Raw genomic sequence first — 22661 nt, 5'->3', positions numbered from 1 at the left:
GACTTGTGGTGTGACCAGGGATTAATGTGTGGGTACTGTTTAACACTAATGTCCCACTACCAAAGTACCACTGCATGCCAAAGCAAAGTCCCATCCTTTTGGTCAATTCTATTTCTGTAAGTAGTAGTGGCGAGCAGTCAATGAATACCTAAAGAGGTGGCAAGTAATAACACCCAATAACTCCGATAGCTCGTCTGTCACAACTTTGACATACAAAATGACTCATTCATATTGAAACGTACAATAGTTACCGGTTGTAGGAAGCTGGCTCTGTATGTACTATTTCAAAGTAAGAAATAGCATGCACAGAGTCCAAGGGTTCCCCTTAGAGGTAAGATAGTGGCAAAGAGAGATAATTCTAATTCTCTATTTTGTGGTAGTGGGGTCGAGCAGTAGGCTCATCAGAGGGTAGTGTTGAGCATTTGTTGTACACAAACAGGCAATAAATGAGGAACACACCCAGACAATTCCAGGCCAATAGGTTTTTGTATAGAAAAATAGATTTTCTTAGTTTATTTTAAGAACCACAGGTTCAAGATTTACAAACAATACTTTAAATGAAAGGTATTTCACTCCGGTATCTTAGGAATTTTGAATCACCACAATAGCAAGTACAGCTTTGGCAAAAATGGCAAAAAGCTATTTTAAAATTGGACACAGTGCAAAAATCAACAGTTCCTCGGGGAGTTAAGTATTTGTTAAGTTCAACAGTTCCTGGGGGGAGTAAGAGTTAGTTATTGCAGGTCAGTAAACCACCTACGGGGTTCAAGTTTGGGTCCAAGGTAGCCCACCGTTGGGGGTTCAGAGCAACCCCAAAGTTACCACACCAGCAGCTCAGGGCCGGTCAGGTGCAGAGTTCAAAAGTGGTGCCCAAAACGCATAGGCTTCTATGGAGAAGGGGGTGCCCCGGTTCCAGTCTGCCAGCAGGTAAGTACCCGCGTCTTCGGAGGACAGACCAGGGGGGGTTTTGTATGGCACCGGGGGGGGGGGGTTGGGGGCACAAGTTAGCACAGAAAGTACACCCTCAGCGGCAAGGGGGCGGCCGGGTGCAGTGTGCAAACACACGTCGGGTTTCCAATGTAAATCAATGGGAGACCAAGGGGTCTCTTCAGCGATGCAGGCTAGGGGGGGGGGGGGGGGGGGCTCCTCGGGGTAGCCACCACCTGGGCAAGGGAGAGGGCCTCCTGGGGGTCACTCCTGCACTGGAGTTCCGATCTTTCAGGTCCTGGGGGCTGCGGGTGCAGAGTCTTTTCCAGGCGTCGCGATCTGGGAGTCAGGCAGTCGCGGTCAGGGGGAGCCTCGGGATTCCCTCTGCAGGCGTCGCTGTGGGGGCTCAGTGGGGGCAACTCTGGCTACTCACGGTCTCGTAGTCGCCGGGGAGTCCTCCCTGAAGTGTTGTTTCTCCACAAGTCGAGCCGGGTGCAGAGTTACAAGTCTCACGCTTCCGGCGGGAAACGCAGTTGTCCTGAAGTTGCTTCTTTGGAAACAAAGTTGCAGTCTTGGGTGAACAGAGCCGCTGTCCTCAGGAGTTTCTTGGTCCTTCTAGAGCAGGGTAGTCCTCGGAGGGTTCAGAGGTCGCTAGTCCTGGGGAAAGCGTCGCTGGAGCAGTGTCTTTTCAAAGTGGGGAGACAGGCTGGTAGAGCTGGGGCCAAAGCAGTTGGCGTCTCCGGCTTCTTCTGAAGGGTTTTTCCTGCTCAGCAGTCCTCTTCTTAGGTTGCAGGAATCAGAGTTCCTAGGTTCAGGAGAGCCCCTAAATACAGAATTTAGGGGTGTGTTTAGGTCAGGGAGGGCAGTAGCCAATGGCTACTAGCCCTGAGGGTGGCTACACCCTCTTTGTGCCTCGACTGTAGATAAGCCCCCCAGCCTTCCAGAGAGGCATCCATAGTAATGACCAGCTGAGGTCGATGGAGCAGAAAAGAAGACCTATTGTCATGTTAGACTGGTCTGATTACCATTGGAGTCACTGAGTGTTGTCAAGTTACCCTTCTTTTTTGCGTCCATTAAAAGATCCAATTCTTCCTGCAGGGGGTGAATTCTTGGAATAAGCTGAATGCAAGATGACATCCCCAGTAGAGATTTGTAGCTACGTACTGAAAGAAACTTCTTTTTGAGATCCAATTACTAAGGACTGGAGTTATGTTTGTCTTTCTAATGTTGTGAAGGCCTTGTCACTGACCATGTCTATTGACGCCCTCAAGAATGTCGTTACTCTTGCCGGCAAGATCTTTGATTTGTTCCAATTTAGCATGAGACCCAGTTTGAATGGTTCCATGCAAGCCGTTGAGTTGTGAGCCGTTGGGTTAGATTGCGATTTTATGAATAAGTCTAAATATGGAAAAATCTGGTGTTTTTGCTTTCTCAGCAAAGCGGCTACTGGTGCTAGACACTTTGTGAATATTCTGGGGGCTGATTTGATGCCAAACGGAAGACCTTTGAACTGGAAATGGCTGCCGGCTACTGTAAAAGCGAAGGAATTTTCTGTGGGAAGGTGAGATTGGGATTTGAAAGTATGCATCCTGTAGATCCAGGGTTGTAAAAGTCTCCGTAGGTCATACGGAGGAGAATCTCTCGTAATGTGACCATACAAAAGGTTTGGCACTTGAGGTACTTGTTAAGGTCTCCGGTAAGGATAGGGTGCCATTCTCTCCAGTTCTTGTGTATTAGAGAAAACCTGGAGTAGAATCCTTTCCCCCCACTTGTCCAATGTCATTTCTCGCCATTTTTTAAATAAATGGCAAGCTAGGCCCCCTATTTTGCGAATTGTGGTGGGGAAGTGGCCGGAAGCTTGAACTCGGTCATTGGCAATGACCTGTGTCTTTCCCTTGACGTGCTCTACCTCTAGGAGAGGGTCTAGCATAGGACGCTTGGAGTACCGTGTCAAAACTCCCTCGATAGGATTGTACTCCTCGCCCTCTAGGGGGCACAAAAAGGAGTTTCTTAAATTGTAGGGTCCACAGTGAGCTGGAGGTGTCTTGTCAGTCTTAATCGCGTGTAGGGCTTCGTCTTTGCCAAAGGGGCTTCTCTGTCAAATGGAAAGTCCAAAATCTTATTTTGCACCGCCAGGTGAAAAGTAGTGACTTTACGCCACACTTGCCTAAGCAGCACCGCACCACCTGCTAGTGGTCTGAAAGCTGTGGTAGCAGTATCCATTGCGCAGTCAATGATCTCTGCAGGAGTGTTGTCCTTCCAGCAAGATCTTCTTTGCTTCCACGTTCGACTCTTCTGGAAGCAGGTCCAAACATGGGGCAAGGTCAGCCAATAATGGCATGTCCTATGTGCCCGAAACAGCTATGGAATTTGCTGCTCTCACTTTAAGCCCAGACATGGCAGAAAACCCTCTTCCTAATGCTGTCCAGCCTCCTTCCCTGTCTGGAGGTGCTGTAATAGGTGCCGACTGATTCTTTGAAAGTCTCTGCACCGCATCAGTTATTACGGAGTCAGATTCCCAGTTAAGCAGAATGGAGCGTCTTCTGGGGCTTTATACTTTGTCTAATCTTGGTAAGACAGCAGTAACAGTAGCTGGGTTCTTCACTTTTAAAGCTTCGTCCCAAATGTAACTTACTATGGACATGGATCACACATTTCTTTGAAAGGGCTCATTAAAAAAAATCATCGAGAAAGCAGTCCATTTGTTTAGATGGCATTAGCAGCGCAAATCTTTTTGCTGCTCTTTCCAGCAGATTATGGAAACCCCTGGTGTCTTCTGGGGGTGAATCTACAGGAGTAGGTGATGTAGATGATGGAGTTGGTATTACATAGTTGTCCCACTCAGATTGTGTGTCCTGGAGCTCTCCTTCCCTTTCATTTTCTGAGGAGTCTGTAACCTGCAGAAAAGCTCTGCGGGGTACTTCTCACTGATCTTGGCAAAGGCGTAGGTCTTGGCACTGGGGTGGAGGGATGAGGCAGGGTCTGAAGAGACTCCCTTGGGATTTTGTCTAGCTGTGGTGTTGACTGAAATCTCTTTTTACAGTCAGACAACATAAGTTGGAGATCCGCGATAAGGGACCTTGGAATAGACACCATATCTTCTGGTACACTTCCTTGGTCCCTCAGAGGAGAATAATCTTTTTTGTCATTATGTTGGCTATATTACTCTTCATCCTCTTGATACTTGACCTGAAGCTGAGAAGGACTATGAGCTACTCCAAATGGTCCATCGTCATCCAAATAGTCATCCAATAGATGGGCCAGGAGTAAGGGAGTGACTTTACATGGAGACGTGGTATACGGCAGCAAGTGTTCTTTCCTATTTGAATCCTTGATTTTTCTCATTGTCAACAGTACAGACGGTGAGGCAGTCAACTGAGTCGTCTCCATATGTGAGATTCTGCCTCTGGTTGACGTAAATCGGTGGAATGGCAGATGAAAACTTTATCTTCAGTGTCAACGGTCTGGTCTTAGATACAGTTGACAAGGACGCAATGGTCGACAGGCTGGATACAGTGGATGTTGTAGTCGATACTGGTGTTGTTTAAGTCTTCGTCGACGGTGGTATGTCACTTGAAGGAGCTGAAGAAGGCTTTTTAAGAGTAGTAATTACCTTTGTTGGACGTGTGCATGGTTCATAAACTTTTTTGAAGTAGAAGGCTGTCGTTTTGATTTTTCAGGGGAAGATTTCGCTTCGTGAGGCGAACCGGATAGGATGCAGCCTCTACCAGACCCTGTGAGGTCTTTTTCAAAGCTTTAGAGGGCTGTTCTGAACCCTTTTTGAAATGAGGTGATCTTTGTCTTATCTGAGACTGTTTTGAACACCAGGAAGACTCATCACTGTCTACATTGAAGACAGGGTTTTTCCTGGTTTTTAATTTTTGGAGCCATATAAGCGGTCTTCCCTCTCTAACCTCTGGAGTTTTAGAAGAAAAGGTACAACATACCTTACAATCTTTTGCAGAGTGATCAGAATAGAGGCAATATATACAGTTTTTATGTAGGTCTTCAGAATGAAGTCTTTTCTTCCCACACGTATTGAAAGCTGTGAAGAGACCTTTTTTCTCCTTGTCGGACATTTTGAAGATAATGTAAATCCAGAGGTGGTTCTGAGTGTGAAAACAACACTCTAGGACAGTAAGAAAGTAAGTTGTGGTGATAACTTTATTCCCAAATTGGAAAAGAAAAAGCAGAGCACAATGGAGACTCCCTAGCATGACGTGCAGTAGAAAATCTGAGGTACTTTACTTCCATTGCCTTCATGCAGCACTGAAATCTTCAACCACTCTAGAAATCTTCAACCACTCTAGAAATCTTCATCGCTTCTTTTTCGCCTCACAGCCATTTTTTGCTATGAAACTGCACAATGAGCTGGTCCTTAATTCGTCAATCATGTCTCCAAACTGACACTAACTTCAAATCTTTCTACAAAATCTTCAACTAACCCAATTTTTTGAGGTGCAGTTCAGAATTTATGACATACCATTGCGATGTTAAGAGTTTTAGCGAATCTTTGTTTTCCTTCCCTAAACATATCAATGAGATACTTGTCAACCTGTTATTGAATGACTTTATACTGAAAATTCTACAAGTACTGCAGCCTTTGGCAACATACCCAGATTCATGGAAATAGTCAATGCATTTAGTATGGCTGTCTTCTGAACACATCATCCTTGCTCTAAAAAAAGAATAAGTCCTTAAGAGACCTGGAATGAGAAGGTGGATCAGCAAATGTAGATGGTGCTCTCAGACCTATGACACCCAGGAACAAAAAAAAAAGGGGTAGAAACTACTTGCCTCCATTGCTGGGTGAGAAGCAGCACTAAGACAGACAGACCAAGACGCAAACAAGTTTTAATGACGAAAGCAGAGCTCACAGAATTGCTGTCCGTCTGGTAGAGATGCATTAGAAGATCTGATAGTATGAGCCTCTGAGGGTTAGTGCGGAGTCCTTCTCCATCTAAATGGATTTCAGGAAGATTTTCTATATGTGGTCTGGCTGCATATGCCTACATTTCTAATCACAAGCATGTCAGGATGACGCAATGACAGACAAGTTATAAGTGGCACACCAGCCAAGTATTTAAGTCAGTTACTCCTGAGCCCTCAGTCATTCAAATAGTTAGACATTTGCCAGAAAGAGTACTTTGTTGATAACAGCTAAATCAAATCAAACAAGGGCTATCAAGATGGCTATGTTCCAGCAGCCTCAAGTTGTATATTACATTTGTATAAAACACGCAATTGATTTAGCTAGCAGAAACATACCTTTCATTGCAACATCTGGATTCCAACCGTCAACATCAACCAAATACCTGTGCAAAAAACATCCAACAAAAGACACCATGAGTCAGGAAAACATCAACGTTTACAGAGTCCTTAAAAATGTATAGTCCACTTACCGACATATCAGATAGCCTGTTCTACTAAGTCCAGTTGTACAATGCACACCAATCAGTTTATCTAGAAAACAAGCACAAAAAAAAGTATTTCATAACATCTGGCAAAATAGTTGACATAGTATACATCAATGTCTGCTTTAGTGTTTCACACCGATTATTTTTCAGGGTTAGCACTAAAAGTCAGACTGACGTAAATATTAGACAAACCGGCCTAGGTCTTCACATTAATGGCTAAAATGAACATGTTTACAAAAAGAAAAAAAATAACACCCGCTAACATTATACACACTAATTTCCACAATTTATTCAGAGCACAAACACAAAGCACAGTCTACATTGCTATTTTAAGTCAAAGGTGCCCAATTTAAAGCATTAAAACCTGGAGAACAGAAGCAGTGCAAACACCTACTGCATATTAATATGCATAGAACCTGCCTCCGGATTACAGGCAGTCGTTACAACATTGCAAAAAGCGATTGCTGTATCCAGCCCAAGGCTGAAATGACAAATAGACGTCTTGAAGGAGATTATACTTTTAAGCATAGCATTAGCTCAACGCTCCTTTAACAAAGTGATGAAGGCTTCCTGGCAAGCATAGAAGTGGCTTTTTGTTCACCACTTGAGTGCCGGCGTTGGCCACTGGCTGACGCCAGCACTACCTTCGTGGTGCGGGTCGCAACCAGTGGCCGACACCAGGGAGGAGTGCATTGCACCAGAGGATTTGTTTTTTTAGAATGTAAATACCCCTTGGGAGACACCAGAAGAGCTTCCGTGTCTCTCCCCCCCCACCCCTTTGACGTCTGTGTGCTGCGATGCACGCTGACGTCACAATCTGTTTTCCCCAGCAGAGCAGGAAGCGGAGTAAGTTCGCTTTCAGCTCCGGTGGGGAAGACGAGTTAGTTTACGCCGGGGTGAGGGGGCGACCGCGCCATCTCAGCGTTTAAAAATTATTGTAAAAAACGTAATAAAATAATGAACTTGACGGGGGTGTCGCCTGGGAGCAGGGCACCTTTTTTTTTTTATATAGTCGACTGATGATTGGTAGGTAAAAGGTTAAAGGGGAAGAAGCAAAGGTAAGGTGACCTTTACTGATGCATGCATCTCACACCCCCACCAGCAATTTTGTGACCGTCTACATAGGCTAGTCTTTTAGAACGAGAGTTTAGCCAGTAGCAGAGACGGTGTCTTGTTGGATGACTGCTGCTCAAGCCCCAACTCTGGTTATAGAGAACAGCTCTGACGTAGGATCAGAGACTGAGACAGCATCTAAGGGATAGGACAATGGCACAGACTCTGGGAGTGATTTTTCTGGCAACTCTTCCAGTGAGGGAGGTGATAAGGACAGTCCTCTCCTGTCCCTTCACAAGCAGTCTTTGCAGCAGGAAAATAGCGAGTTAGCCAAACCCAGAAAGCAGGTGCATGTGGCGGCAAGCACAGAGAGAGTGCTGTCTTGGGAGCTCCCCAATTTAGTTCACCCCCAAATTCCACGCCTAAATTGTAATGTGGAGACGTTAAAGTCATCCATCACAAAACAACCTGTTTTTTGGTTGTTTTTTTTTATAAGAAAAGCACCTGTGTTTTTGGTCCCGGGCTCAGCGGCCATATAGGGCAACCTAACAAACCCTGGCATTTCTGTAAACTAGACTGAAGGGGGGGGGGGAGGAGGAGAGAAATGTTGTGGTGGTGGAAGAGTGCGGGAATGCTGCTTGAGAGTCCAGAGGTGTGGACTGTGGGGATTCACCAAAAACTTTTCTTACCCAGAATACCCTGCAAAAGTGAAATGCTGAATAAAAACTAAATTTTTTCTTGCATTTCTGTAACACAAACTACAGCAATATGCTGGGACCTAAAAAATTCCTACCACCCAGCGTTTCCCCACCTGCCTGATAAAAACGCAACCCCACTTGAGTGCATGTACCTAGTGCCTGCGTCAGGAATAGACCACCCCAGGGTCACCAGTTGCCCTCATGTAAGGACTAACACTGGCCATTGTGTGATCCATTCCTAACACAGGCACTAGGCTTACCAACACAAGTGAGGTACAATTTTTAATCTGGAGACTTGGGGGAATGTAGGGGGGAAAGACGTTTGTGGCTCCTCTCACATTTCAGAACTTTCTATCACCCAAATTGGGGTTTGCAAAGGTTTGTGGGTAACAGACCCTGGAGAGAGCCCCACAAGTCCCCAATCCTGGATTCCCATAGGTGTCTAGTTTTCAAAAATGCACAGGTTTGGTAGGTTTCCCCAGGTGCCGGCTGAGATAGAGGCCAAAATCCCCAGCTAAGCACTTTTCAAAATACGTCAGATTTCAATGTAAAAATGTGGTGTCCCCATTTTGCGTTTCCTGTCGCGGGCACTAGGCCTACCACACAAGTGAGGTACCATTTTTATTGGGAGACTTCAGCAAACAGAATAGAAGTGTTATTGCCCCTTGTCTTTCTCTACTTTTTTTCCTTCCAAATATATGTGTGTAAAAAAAGTCTATTTGAGAAAAGACCTGAAATTCACACGCTAGTATGGGGACTCAGGAATTCACAAACATGCAAATAACCACTGGTTCTCAACACCTCACCCTGTGCCTATTTTCAAAATACAAAGGTTTTCTTGATACCTATTTTTCACTCTTAATATTTCACAAAATGAATTGCTGTATACCCGGTACACAATGAAAACCCATTGCAATCAGAAATGACAAGTGGAAAGGGGACCAAGTAAAGTGAAGAACCACTTCACATATAAAAAGGTAAAGATATATATGGAAAATGTCACTTACCCAGTGTACATCTGTTCGTGGCATTAGTCGCTGCAGATTCACATGCTGTGCACATCCCGCCATCTGGTGTTGGGCTTGGAGTGTTACAAGTTGTTTTTCTTCGAAGAAGTCTTTGAGTCACAAGACCGAGGGACTCCTCCCATTTCGGCTCCATTGCGCATGGGCGTCGACTCCATCTTAGATTGTTTTCCCCCGCAGAGTGTGAGGTAGGAGTTGTGTATGCTAGTAATAGTGCCCATGCAATGGAGTAATGTACATAATGTAGTTTAAAGTAATATATTTACAAATATACAGATGTTCAAGATCAACTTCTAAACCGCTATAGGCTCCCAGGGAGGCGGGTAAGCGCATGTGAATCTGCAGCAACTAATGCCACGAACAGATGTACACTGGGTAAGTGACATTTTCCGTTCAATGGCATGTGTAGCTGCAGATACACATGCTGTGCATAGACTAGTAGGCAGTTATCTCCCCAAAAGCGGTGGTTCAGCCTGTAAGAGTTGAAGTTGTTTGAAACAATGTTCGTAGTACTGCTTGGCCTACTGTGGCTTGTTGTGCCGTTAGCACATCTACACAGTAGTGTTTGGTAAATGTATGAGGCGTAGACCATGTAGCTGCCTTACATATTTCAGTCATTGGAATATTTCCTAGAAAGGCCATGGTAGCCCCTTTCTTTCTAGAGTGTGCCTTTGGTGTAATAGGCAGTTCTCTTTTTGCTTTAAGATAACCGGTTTGAATGCACTTAACTATCCATCTAGCAATGCCTTGTTTAGAAATTGGATTTCCTGTATGAGGTTTTTTGGAAAGCAATAAATAATTGTTTTGTTTTTCGAATTAGTTTTGTTCTGTCAATGTAGTACATTAACGCTCTTTTGATGTCTAATGTATGTAGTGCTCTTTCAGCTACAGAGTCTGGCTGTGGGAAGAACACTGGTAATTCTACTGTTTGATTTAAGTGGAACGGTGATATGACTTTTGGTAAAAATTTAGGATTTGTCCGTAGAACTACTTTATGCTGGTGTATTTGAATAAATGGTTCTTGTATGGTAAATGCTTGAATCTCACTTACTCTTCTTAAAGATGTGATGGCAATTAAAAATGCAACTTTCCATGTTAAGTATTGCATTTCACAAGAGTGCATGGGCTCAAAAGGTGGACCCATGAGTCGTGTTAAGACAATGTTGAGGTTCCATGAAGGAACTGGTGGTGTTCTTGGTGGCATAATTCTCTTTAGACCTTCCATAAATGCTTTTATGACTGGTATCCTAAATAGAGAAATTGAGTGCGTAATTTGCAGGTAAGCTGAAATTGCTGTAAGATGTATCTTAATGGAAGAAAAAGCTAGCTTTGACTTTTGCAAATGTAGTAAGTATCCTACCATGTCTTTGCCAGATGCGTGTAAGGGTTGAATTTGATTATTATGGCAGTAATAAACAAATCTTTTCCACTTATTTGCATAGCAATGTCTAGTGGTAGGTTTCCTAGCTTGTTTTATGACCTCCATACATTCATGTGTAAGGTCTAAGTGTCCGAACTCTAGGACTTCATGAGCCAGATTGCTATATTCAGCGATGCTGGATTTGGGTGTCTGATCTGTTGTTTGTGTTGCATTAACAGATCTGGTATGTTTCGTAGTTTGACATGAGGCACTACTGAAAGGTCTAGTAGTGTTGTGTACCAAGGTTGTCTTGCCCATGTTGGCGCTATTAGTATGAGTTTGAGTTTGTTTTGACTCAACTTGTTTACTAGATATGGAAGGAGTGGGAGAGGGGGAAAAGCGTAAGCAAATATCCCTGACCAACTCATCCATAACGCATTGCCCCGAGACTGATCTTGTGGGTACCTGGATGCGAAGTTTTGGCATTCTGCGTTTTCCTTTGTTGCAAATAGATTTGTGGTGTTCCCCAACACTGGAAGTAAGTATTCAGTATTTGGGGGTGAATCTCCCATTCGTGGATCCGTTGGTGATCCCGAGAGAGATTGTCTGCTAACTGATTCTGAATTCCTGGAATAAATTGTGCTATTAGGCGAATGTGGTTGTGAATCGCCCAATGCCATATTCTCTGTGCCAGGAGACACAACTGTGTTGAGTGTCCCTCCCCGTTTGTTTAGGTAATACATCGTTGTCATGTTGTCTGTTTTGACAAGCATGTGTTTGTGGCTTATTATGGGTTGAAATGCTTTCAGCGCTAGAAATACTGCCAATAGTTCTAAGTGATTTATGGGAAACTGTTTTTGGTGAGTGTCCCATTGTCCTTGGATGCTGTATTGATTGAGGTGTGCTCCCCACCCTATCATGGAGGCATCTGTTATTACATATTGTGGCACTGGGTCTTGGAAAGGCCGCCATTTGTTTAAATTTATACTGTTCCACCATTGAAGCGAGGTGTATGTTTGGCGGTCTACCAACACCAGATCTAGAAGTTGACCCTGTGCCTGTGACCACTGTGATGCTAGGCTCTGTTGTAAGGGCCGCATGTGCAACCTTGCGTTTGGGACAATGGCTATGCATGAGGACATCATGCCTAGGAGTTTCATCACCATTTTGACTTGTATTTTTTGTTTTGGATACATGGCCTGTATTACATTGTGAAATGCCTGTACCCTTTGTGGCCTTGGAGTGGCAATCCCTTTTGCTGTGTTGATTGTCGCCCCCAAGTATTGCTGTGTTTGACACGGTATGCGGTGTGACTGTGTAGTTGATTGAGAAACCTAGTTTGTGGAGGGTTTCTATGATATACTTTGTGTGTTGTGAACACTTTTCTAGCGTGTTGGTTTTGATTAACCAATCGTCTAGGTACGGGAACACATGTATTTGCTGCCTTCTGATATGTGCAGCTACGACTGCCAGGCACTTTGTAAAAACTCTTGGCGCAGTTGTTATTCAGAATGGCAACACCTTGAATTGGTAATGTATCCCTTGGAATACAAACCTTAAGTACTTTGGGTGAAGGATGTATCGGTATATGGAAATATGCATCCTTTAAGTCTAGTGTTGTCATGTAGTCTTGTTGTTTGAGTAGTGGGATTACGTCTTGTAATGTCACCATGTGAAAGTGATCTGATTTGATGTAGGTATTTAATGTTCGGAGATCTAATATAGGTCTCAGACTCTTGTCTTTTTTGGGTATGAGAAAGTACAGAGTAAACTCCTGTTCCTTTCTGGTGTTTTGGTACTAATTCTATTGCTTCTTTTAGTAGCAATGCCTGAACTTCTAGTCCTAGAAGATGTATATGTTGTTTTGACATAGTGTGTTTTCGGTGGGACGTTTGGAGGGAATTTGAGAAATTCTATGCAATAACCATGCTGGATAATTGCTAGGACCCAATTGTCTGTTGTTATTTCCTCTCAATGTTTGTAAAGTTTGGTTAGTCTCCCCCCCACAGATGTTATGTGTTGGGGATGTGTGACTTGGAAGTCACTGCTAGTTTTGAGGAGTTTTGGGACTTTGGAACTTTCCTCTATTCTTTTGGAATTGTCCCCCTTTATATTGTCCCTGAAAACTTCCCCGCTGATACTGGCTCTGGTAAGTGGGTCTTGTTTGTGAGGTTGTGGGTTCTGTGCTTTGTCCTCGAAACCCCCCCCTCTAAACTGTGTTTTTCAAAATGTGCCTCTGCCGTGTGGAGAGTAGAGTGCGCCCATGGCTTTGGCCGTGTCAGTGTCTTTTTTTAAGTTTTCCGATCGCAGTGTCCACCTCCGGCCCAAACAACTGCTGTCCGTTGAATGGCATATTCAGCACAGCTTGCTGTATTTCTGGTTTAAATCCTGATGTACGCAGCCATGCATGTCTCCTTATTGTTACTGCTGTGTTGACAGTTCTAGCAGCTGTGTCTGCAGCATCCATTGCGGACCGTATCTGATTGTTGGAGATACTCTGTCCTCCTTCTACTACCTGCTGCGCTCTCTTTTGGAACTCCTTGGGCAAATGTTCTATAAAGTGTTGCATTTTGTCCCAATGGGCCCTATCGTATCTGGCCAACAAAGCCTGTGAATTGGCAATACGCCACTGGTTTGCTGCCTGTGCCGCCACCCTCTTGCCTGCTGCGTCGAATGTTCTACTTTCTTTATCTGGAGGTGGTGCATCTCCTGAAGTATGCGAGTTCGCTCTTTTGCGCGCTGCCCCTACTACAACTGAATCCGGTGTTAGGCGTTGTGTGATGTACACGGGGTCTGTTGGTGGCAGGTTATATTTTTTCTCCACTCTTGGAGTAATGGCCTTTCCTTTTACAGGCTCTTCAAACACTTGTTTGGAGTGTTTTAGCATTCCAGGTAGCATAGGAAGACTTTGATACTGGCTGTGTGTGGACGACAGTGTGTTAAAAAGAAAGTGGTCTTCAATGGGCTCAGCATGCAGGCTGACATTATGAAATGCCGTTGCTCTCGACACCACCTGTGCGTAGGCTGTACTGTTCTCTGGTGGCGATGGTCTAGCTGGATAACATTCAGGACTATTATCCGACACTGGTGCGTCATAAAGGTCCCATGAGTCAGGGTCATCTTGACTCATTCCTGTATGAGTTGGGGATTGCATCATTGGTGGAGTGGCTACCGGTGATGGTTGCGGAGAGCATTGTGGAGATGGTGGTGGGGTTACTTGTTTAGCCACCTTTGCCTGTGGCTGCTTGTCTTTTTCCTGAAAGGCAAGTTTGCATTTCATTTTAATCGGAGGGAGAGTACTGCTCTTCCCTGTTTCTTTTTGGATATGGAGCCTTCTTTGTGGATAGTGTGGGAAGTTGGCTCTGTATGTGCTATTTCAAAGTAAGGAATAGCATGCACAGAGTCCAAGGGTTCCCCTTAGAGGTAAGATAGTGGCAAAAAGAGATAATACTAATGCTCTATTTTGTGGTAGTGTGGTCGAGCAGTAGGCTTATCAAAGGAGTAGTGTTAAGCATTTGTTGTACATACACACAGGCAATAAATGAGGAACACATACTCGGAGACCAATCTAGCCAATAGGTTTTGTTATAGAAAAATATATTTTCTTAGTTTATTTTAAGAACCACAGGTTCAATTTCTACATGTAATATCTCATTTGAAAGGTATTGCAGGTAAGTACTTTAGGAACTTTGAATCATTACATTAGCATGTATACTTTTTACTTAAAACACAATAAGCTGTTTTAAAAGTGGACACAGTGCAATTTTCACAGTTCCTGGGGAGGTAAGTTTTTGTTAGTTTTTGTCAGGTAAGTAAATCACGTACAAGTCTCAGGTTTGGGTCCAAGGTAGCCCACCGTTGGGGGTTCAGAGCAACCCCAAAGTTACCACACCAGCAGCTCAGGGCCGGTCAGGCGCAGAGGTCAAAGAGGTGCCCAAAACGCATAGGCTGCAATGGAGAGAAGGGGGTGCCCCGGTTCCGGTCTGCCAGCAGGTAAGTACCCGCGTCTTCGGAGGGCAGACCAGGGGGGTTTTGTAGGGCACCGGGGGGGACACAAGTCCACACAAAAAGTACACCCTCAGCGGCACTGGGGCGGCCGGGTGCAGTGTAGAGGTCGCTGGTCCCTTGGAAAGCGTCGCTGGAGCAGGTTTCTTTGGAAGGCAGGCGACAGGCCGGTAAGTCTGGGGCCAAAGCAGTTGGTGTCTTCTGTTCTTCCTCTGCAGGGGTTTTTCAGCTCAGCAGTCCTCTTCTTCTTGTTAGTTGCAGGAATCTAAATTCTTAGGTTCAGGGAAGCCCTTAAATACTAAATTTAAGGGCGTGTTTAGGTCTGGGGGGGTTAGTAGCCAATGGCTACTAGCCCTGAGGGTGGGTACACCCTCTTTGTGCCTCCTCCCAAGGGGAGGGGGTCACATCCCTAATCCTATTGGGGGAATCCTCCATCTGCAAGATGGAGGATTTCTAAAAGTTAGTCACTTCAGCTCAGAACACCTTAGGGGCTGTCCTGACTGGCCAGTGACTCCTCCTTGTTATTCTCATTATTTTCTCCGGCCTTGCCGGCAAAAGTGGGGGCCGTGGCCGGAGGGGGCGGGCAACTCCACTAGCTGGAGTGTCCTGCTGTGCTGGCACAAAGGGGTGAGCCTTTGAGGCTCACCGCCAGGTGTGACAGCTCCTGCCTGGGGGAGGTGTTAGCATCTCCACCCAGTGCAGGCTTTGTTACTGGCCACAGAGTGACAAAGGAACTCTCCCCATGGGGCCAGCAACATGTCTCGGTTGTGGCAGGCTGCTGGAACCAGTCAGCCTACACAGATAGTCGGTTAAGGTTTCAGGGGGCACCTCTAAGGTGCCCTCTGGGGTGTATGTTACAATAAAATGTACACTGGCATCAGTGTGCATTTATTGTGCTGAGAAGTTGGATACCAAACTTCCCAGTTTTCAGTGTAGCCATTATGGTGCTGTGGAGTTCGTGTTTGACAGGCTCCCAGACCATATACTCTTATGGCTACCCTGCACTTACAATGTCTAAGGTATTGCTTAGACACTGTAGGGGCACAGTGCTCATGCACTGGTGCCCTCACCTATGGTATAGTGCACCCTGCCTTAGGGCTGTAAGGCCTACTAGAGGGGTGACTTATCTATACCTGCATAGGCAGTGGGAGGCTGGCATGGCACCCTGAGGGGAGTGCCATGTCGACTTACTCGTTTTGTTCTCACCAGCACACACAAGCTGGCAAGCAGTGTGTCTGTGCTGAGTGAGGGGTCTCCAGGGTGGCATAAGACATGCTGCAGCCCTTAGAGACCTTCCTTGGCATCAGGGCCCTTGGTACCAGGGGTACCACTTACAAGGGACTTATCTGGATGCCAGGGTGTCACCTATTTTTCGGGTTAAGCCATGGCCTGTTGGCGGTGGCGTCCCCTGGGCTTTAGTGGTTTTTTCCTGAGTTTAGTGTTTAGACGTCTTACTCACGGTTTTCGGTGTTTCTTCGGGATCGATCTCATCCGAGTCCGATTCCTGGATGGAGAATGTTTCTTCCTCCTCTTCGAAACGCTCTTGTCCTGTCGGCGCCGATGCCATTTGCAGTCTGCTTGCTCTTCGGTCTCTTAGTGTCTTCCTGGACCGAAACGCTCGTCAGGCTTCACAAGTATCTTCCTTGTGTTCCGGCGACAAACACAAGTTACAGACCAGATGCTGATCTGTATATGGATACTTGTTATGGCATTTTGGGCAGAAGCGGAATGGGGTCCGTTCCATCAGCCTTGAAGAGACACGTGGCCGGGCCGACCAGGCCCCAACGGGGGAAATCGAAAAAACCATGAAGGGCCACCGGAGCTCTTCAAAAGTCGGTGTCGATCTGTTGTAACTAACCCGATACCGAACGCAAACAATACAGACTATTTTTCCGAAATTCTAACTAACTTTCCGACCCGAAACACGGAGCGTAACGGAACACGTCCGATGGCGGAAAAAAAAAAAACCACAATCTAAGATGGAGTCGACGCCCATGCGCAATGGAGCCGAAATGGGAAGATTCCCTCGGTCTCGTGACTCGAAATGACTTCGAAGAAAAACAACTTGTAACACTCCGAGCCCAACACCAGATGGCGGGATGTGCACAGCATGTGTATTTGCAGCTACACATGCCATCGAACATATATATAAATATATATTTTTTTATACTTCCCGCTCCGCTACAGCTATTTATTCAACAGTGTGGGAAGCTGATCAAAAGACCTGTTTTCCTTCGATTTCTTAAAAATTAAGTGGTAAACAAGTGGATTCGGCCTGTGATAAAATCAAGACATCTGGAGTAAGTGAAACCCCAAATAAGAACTCACACTTCAGGATACGTAAACAACTCTTTACATCATGAATTACGGCATAAATTGCAACTGAACTAATAGATTACCGTTATGTTGATTCTGGCGCAGAAATTTTCTAACTATTTTTTTGAATTGCAGAATAGCATCATCGTCAGGAACTTCAAGCCCAGCAGTTGGCAGTTTCTGGTAGCTCACGTTTTTAGGTAAATCCTGAAAATTAAAATTATGGTAAGCAACATCCCAAAATGCAAACACTGCCTCAAAACATTTTTTTTTTTTTTAAAGCGCGTAACTCAAACTGATGAAATTACCTTGACTTCATAATAGCGATTTGTGTTAGTTAGGTCGATAACTATTCCAAGTTCTTCTCCTTGAGCTCGAATTTCAGCTATCAAATCTTTGGGTGTAAATTTCTGATTTGGAGTAAGTCTCTGGTTTATCACCTACAACATTAAAATTATAAGTTTTCAATACAGCTCAAAACGTCATACTAATGAGGGTAGTGAGGACGAGTAAAATAATGTTTACACCGTTCTACATGCCTAAAACTTCTTCAGAACTCGGCACTAAACGGATTTCAAAACTGTACCCCTAGTCTCCCTAAAATATTTTATAAGTTAAACACAGCTGTCTGTAAAAGCAAAATATGCTAAATTGCTAGAACTCCGATCCTGCATTTTTAAAAAAAATTATTTTAATTTTTTACAAAAAGCACATTTTACTTAGTTAGAAAACAAAAATAAGAATGCCTTTCTAGTATCTTTTGCACAAACACATTTGGCCTCAAACTATTTTGCAATAAAATAGGTATGCATTACCTTTGTAAACAGCTGTTTCTCCTTCTTGGTCGAGCAACAGAAATAGAAGCAGATTTGTCCATGATCTAGATACACAACTTAACTAATTGGGAACATCGGCGTACACTGCATATTTAATGCTAGCAAGTTATCCAAACGTGATCATAAATGGAGTTACATTATGAGGCGTAACAGTACCAACCCCTACACTTTTGGCAATGCTGCACAGCATCACTATACGCCACTAGGAGCCAGATGTATCATTCTTCACAACAGCGATTACCTAATTGTGATTTTTAGCGAATCGCAATTAAGTAATCGCTATTGGAATGATTGAAACTCCAGGACTTTCATACTGCGATTCGCAAGGGCTCGCAAATGGACCTATCTTATTGATATTCATGCGATAGGTCACAATTTGCGAGCCACTGCACATGGCTACAATCACAGGGATGGTGGCCTGCTGGGCTCAGCAGACAACCATGTCTGATTGCTTTTCAATAAAGCATTTTTTTTTTTTTTTTTTAATACAGCACGTTTTCCTTAACAGAAAAACGTGATGCGTTTAGAAATGAAGTTTTCTTTTCATTTTTCCAGAGTAGGCAGTGGTCCTTGGACCACTGCCTGCTCTTAAACATTTTCACATCACTTGGGGACCACTTCCTCTGCAATTTGAAATGGGTGGTAACTGATTGTTTTGCAACCGCATTCACGGTCACAAAATAATCATATATACACCTCTGTAATTCCGTATTAGGAAGGGACGCCCTTGACACGCCCCTTCCCAATACAGAATCGGTATATAGACGCAAATCCAATTTGCGATTGGGTAACAAGCTACCCAATCGCAAATTGGACTTGTTGCATATCAAAATGCATTTCTCCAACCAGCCCAACGAAAAAGTGATCTAGGGTCAGCTGTATTAAACAAAGGGAAGAACTAGCTTTGCCAATGGTGTCTTTATGCCCAGTCAGTCACTTTGGTTTTAAATATAGAGCAACTTCCAATTTAACTATCAGGTAATTTAGCCTTTATGGGTTTTGCAGCTCAGGAAGTTGGCTCTGTATGTGCTATTTCGAAGTAAGGAATAGCATGCACAGAGTCCAAGGGTTCCCCTTAGAGGTAAGATAGTGGCAAAAAGAGAACACTAATGCTCTATTTTGTGGTAGTGTGGTCGAGCAGTAGGCTTATCAAAGGAGTAGTATTAAGCATTTGTTGTACATACACACAGGCAATAAATGAGGAACACACACTCAGACAATTCCAGGCCAATAGGTTTTTGTATAGAAAAATATCTTTTTAGTTTATTTTAAGAACCACAGGTTCAAATTTTACATGTAATACTTTGCATGAAAGGTATTGCAGGTAAGTACTTTAGGAACTTTGAATAATCACAATAGCATATATACTTTTCAAATAAAACACATATAGCTATTTTAAAACTAGACAGTGCAATTTTCACAGTTCCTAGGGGAGGTAAGTAATTGTTAGTTATTGCAGGTAAGTAAACCACCTATGGGGTTCAAGTTTGGGTCCAAGGTAGCCCACCGTTGGGGGTTCAGAGCAACCTCAAAGTTACCACACCAGCAGCTCAGGGCCGGTCAGGTGCAGAGTTCAAAGTGGTACCCAAAACGCATAGGCTTCAATGGAGAAGGGGGTGCTCCGGTTCCAGTCTGCCAGCAGGTAAGTACCCGCGTCTTCGGAGGGCAGACCAGGGGGTTTTTGTAGGGCACCGGGGAGGTGGGGTGGGGGGGGCGACGACACAAGTTGGCACAGAAAGTACACCCTCAGCAGCACGGGGGTGGCCGGGTGCAGTGTGCAAACACACGTCGGGTTTTCAATTGGAATCAATGGGAGACCAAGGGGGTCTCTTCAGCGATGCAGGCAGGCAAGGGGGGGCTCCTCGGGGTAGCCACCACCTGGCCAAGGGAGAGGGCCTCCTGGGGGTCACTCCTGCACTGGAGTTCCGATCTTTCAGGTCCTGGGGGCTGCGGGTGCAGAGTCTTTTCCAGCCGTCGGGATCTGAGAGTCAGGCAGTCGCGGTCAGGGGGAGCCTTGGGATTCCCTCTACAGGCGTCGCTGTGGGGGCTCAGGAGGGGCAACTCTGGCTACCCACAGTCTCGTAGTCGCCAGGGAGTCCTCCCTGAAGTGTTGTTTCTCCACAAGTCGAGCTGGGGGCGTCAGGTGAAGAGTAGCAAGTCTCACGCTTCCGGCGGGAAAACGCAGTTGTCTTGAAGTTGCTTCTTTGGAAACAAAGTTGCAGTCTTAGGTGAACAGAGCCGCTGTCCTCTGGAGTTTCTTGGTCCTTCTAGAGCAGGGCAGTCCTCTGAGGATTCAGAGGTCGCTGGTCCTGGGGAAAGCGTCGCTGGAGCATTGTCTTTTCAAAGTGGGGAGACAGGCCGGTAGAGCTGGGGCCAAAGCAGTTGGTGTCTCAGTCTTCTCTGCAGGGTTTTTCAGCTCAGCAGTCCTCTTCTTAGGTTGCAGGATTCTGAGTTCCTAGGTTCTGGGGAGCCTGTAAATACTGAATTAAGGGGTGTGTTTAGGTCTGGGAGGGCAGTAGCCAATGGCTACTGTCCTTTAGGGTGGCTACACCCTCTTTGTGCCTCCTCCCTGAGGGGAGGGGGGCACATCCCTATTCCTATTGGGGGAAATCCTCCACCTGCAAGATGGAGGATTTCTAAAAGTCAGAGTCACCTCAGGGCACCTTAGGGGCTGTCCTGACTGGCCAGTGACTCCTCCTTGTTTTTCTCATTATCTCTCCTGGACTTGCCGCCAAAAGTGGGGGCTGTGTCCAGGGGGCGGGCATCTCCACTAGCTGGAGTGCCCTGGTGCATTGTAACACGAAGCCTGAGCCTTTGAGGCTCACTGCTAGGTGTTACAGTTACTGCAGGGGGGAGGTGTGAAGCACCTCCACCTAGAGCAGGCTTTTGTTTCTGTCCTCAGAGAGCACAAAGGCCCTCGCCACATGGGGTCAGAAACTCGTCTCTCAGCAGCAGGCTGGCACAGACCAGTCAGTCCCGCACTGAACAATTGGGTAAAATACAGTGTGCATTTTTTAATACATCCAACACTGGCAGTGTGGGTTTATTATTCTGAAAAGTTTGATACTAAACTTCCCAGTATTCAGTGAAGCCATTATGGAGCTGTGGAGTTCGTTTTTGACAGACTCCCAGACCATATACTCTTATGGCTACCCTGCACTTACAATGTCTAAGGTTTTGCTTAGATACTGTAGGGGCATAGTGCTCATGCACCTATGCCCTCACCTGTGGTATAGTGCACCCCGCCTTAGGGCTGTAAGGCCTGCTAGAGGGGTGACTTACCTATGCCACAGGCAGTGTGAGGTTGGCATGGCACCCTGAGGGGAGTGCCATGTCGACTTAGTCATTTTCTCCCCACCAGCACACACAAGCTGGCAAGCAGTGTGTCTGTGCTGAGTGAGGGGTCCCTGGGGTGGCATAAGACATGCTGCAGCCCTTAGAGACCTTCCCTGGCATCAGGGCCCTTGGTACCAGGAGTACCAGTTACAAGGGACTTACCTGGGTGCCAGGGTTGTGCCAATTGTGGAGACAATGGTACATTTTAGGTGAAAGAACACTGGTGCTGGGGCCTGGTTAGCAAGGTCCCAGCACACTTCTCAGTCAAGTCAGCATCAGTAGCAGGCAAAAAGTGGGGGGTAACTGCAACAGGGAGCCATTTCTTTACAATTGTGTTGTTGCATGTAATGAACATCTATTGATTATTGCACATTGTGCTGCCAGGTCACCTTTAATAGGAGGTAGCCAACACGTGCCTCTTAAAGACATCATGCGTTGGGTGGCTAGTTGAAAGACAAATTGAAAGGTGATTCTTTGCGTAGAAAAGATCGCTTTTTCTTTCAGAAGGTAAAAACATTGCCCCCTCAGCCGGAAAAAAAAATCCGGTAGAGGACTACTATTTAAAACATTTAAATTATAGTATTTTATCTTCAGCAGGGAATCCCTGGTGTAGCTTATGGGTTGTGGAGACATTCTTGTGGACTCCGCTGTATGTGTATTCAAACTAATAGTATGGCTGGCACCCTCTGTACAGAGCTGAGAGCATAAACACTGGCCTTTGGCACACCTTCTGCAGCAAACAAATGTAAAAACGCATGGTCTTGTTGGCTCACAGAACAACTAACCCGACAGCCAAAATGGCATCTGGATATGGTTCACCAGTGAGATTTAAAAGAAACTGCTGCTGGGGAGGAAAAACAAATCACACACCACAAACACTTACCCCCTTTAAAGGTACTTTGAAAGCTATGAAACGAGTTCCTTCCACACGAGCCCCAACTGCTTGGAGTGACCGCCATCTGTAAAAGAATAAAAAAAAAAAAACAACCTTAGTGAATGTTTGCCAATGCCATATAGCAATCAAACATAACGTGCACGGTGTCAATACAACAAGGATAATACATTTCCCCCCCCCCATATTCAGTATAGTGCAGGTCTATCTTCCTTAAGCAAGAGCGTATTACAGTGCATATTTTTTACTGCAACAGGAGCTGCTCAAACATGGTGTTGTACATAGAAAAGTGTTGCAAGAACGTGGTCCGGTTGGGTTATGTGGTCAAAATACTCCTACTAGGCTTTCCCCTTAAAATCAAGAAACATTAACAAAAACTATAGTAGTTAGAAAGCTTCTATAAACTACTGGTGGATACTAAAAGGCTAGGCTACTCCTCTTCCTAGCCACACATGATAACTCAAAAACATTGCAGAACTGAGGAAGCAACAAAATAGGTGTTTACCTTTCCCAGTTATGAAAAGGAGCCAAAGTCCAGCAAATCATGTTTGCACACAGATAGGTGCCTAGGTCCTTAAGGCACTAAGGGCCATATATACGGAAGAGTGACGGAGTGCAGCGCTGCAAGTCACCCTGCTGTCCCTCTGCAACACCTATTTCCAAGGGAAAGGGTGTTGCATTCCCACTCCCATAGGAAGCCATATGTTCTGCTTTCCCTGCTTAAGCTGGTCAAGCAGCAAGAGGGCAGAACTCTGTCTGAGGGGTGGCAGCATGAGCTGAATGGGGGAGATAGCAC

At 45.3% G+C, this 22661-nt stretch overlaps 1 protein-coding gene across 1 annotated transcript in view; it reads right to left on the bottom strand.

The window, feature by feature from the left end:
- The window catches only part of LOC138300433 (uncharacterized), a 109383-nt gene that overhangs the window by 64775 nt on the left and 21947 nt on the right, over positions 1-22661 (bottom strand). The window contains exons 3-7 of the mRNA XM_069239794.1: positions 21857-21932; positions 17110-17241; positions 16885-17008; positions 6330-6390; positions 6196-6242 (exon numbers count right to left, since the gene is read on the bottom strand). Of these exons, the coding sequence (XP_069095895.1) occupies positions 6196-6242; positions 6330-6390; positions 16885-17008; positions 17110-17241; positions 21857-21932 (440 nt within the window). The remainder of the gene's footprint in view (positions 1-6195; positions 6243-6329; positions 6391-16884; positions 17009-17109; positions 17242-21856; positions 21933-22661) is intronic.

This window comes from Pleurodeles waltl, chromosome 6 (genome assembly GCF_031143425.1).
Source record: "Pleurodeles waltl isolate 20211129_DDA chromosome 6, aPleWal1.hap1.20221129, whole genome shotgun sequence".
Classification (NCBI taxonomy): Eukaryota; Metazoa; Chordata; class Amphibia; order Caudata; family Salamandridae; genus Pleurodeles; species Pleurodeles waltl.
This window is presented reverse-complemented; position numbering and strand designations above follow the sequence as displayed.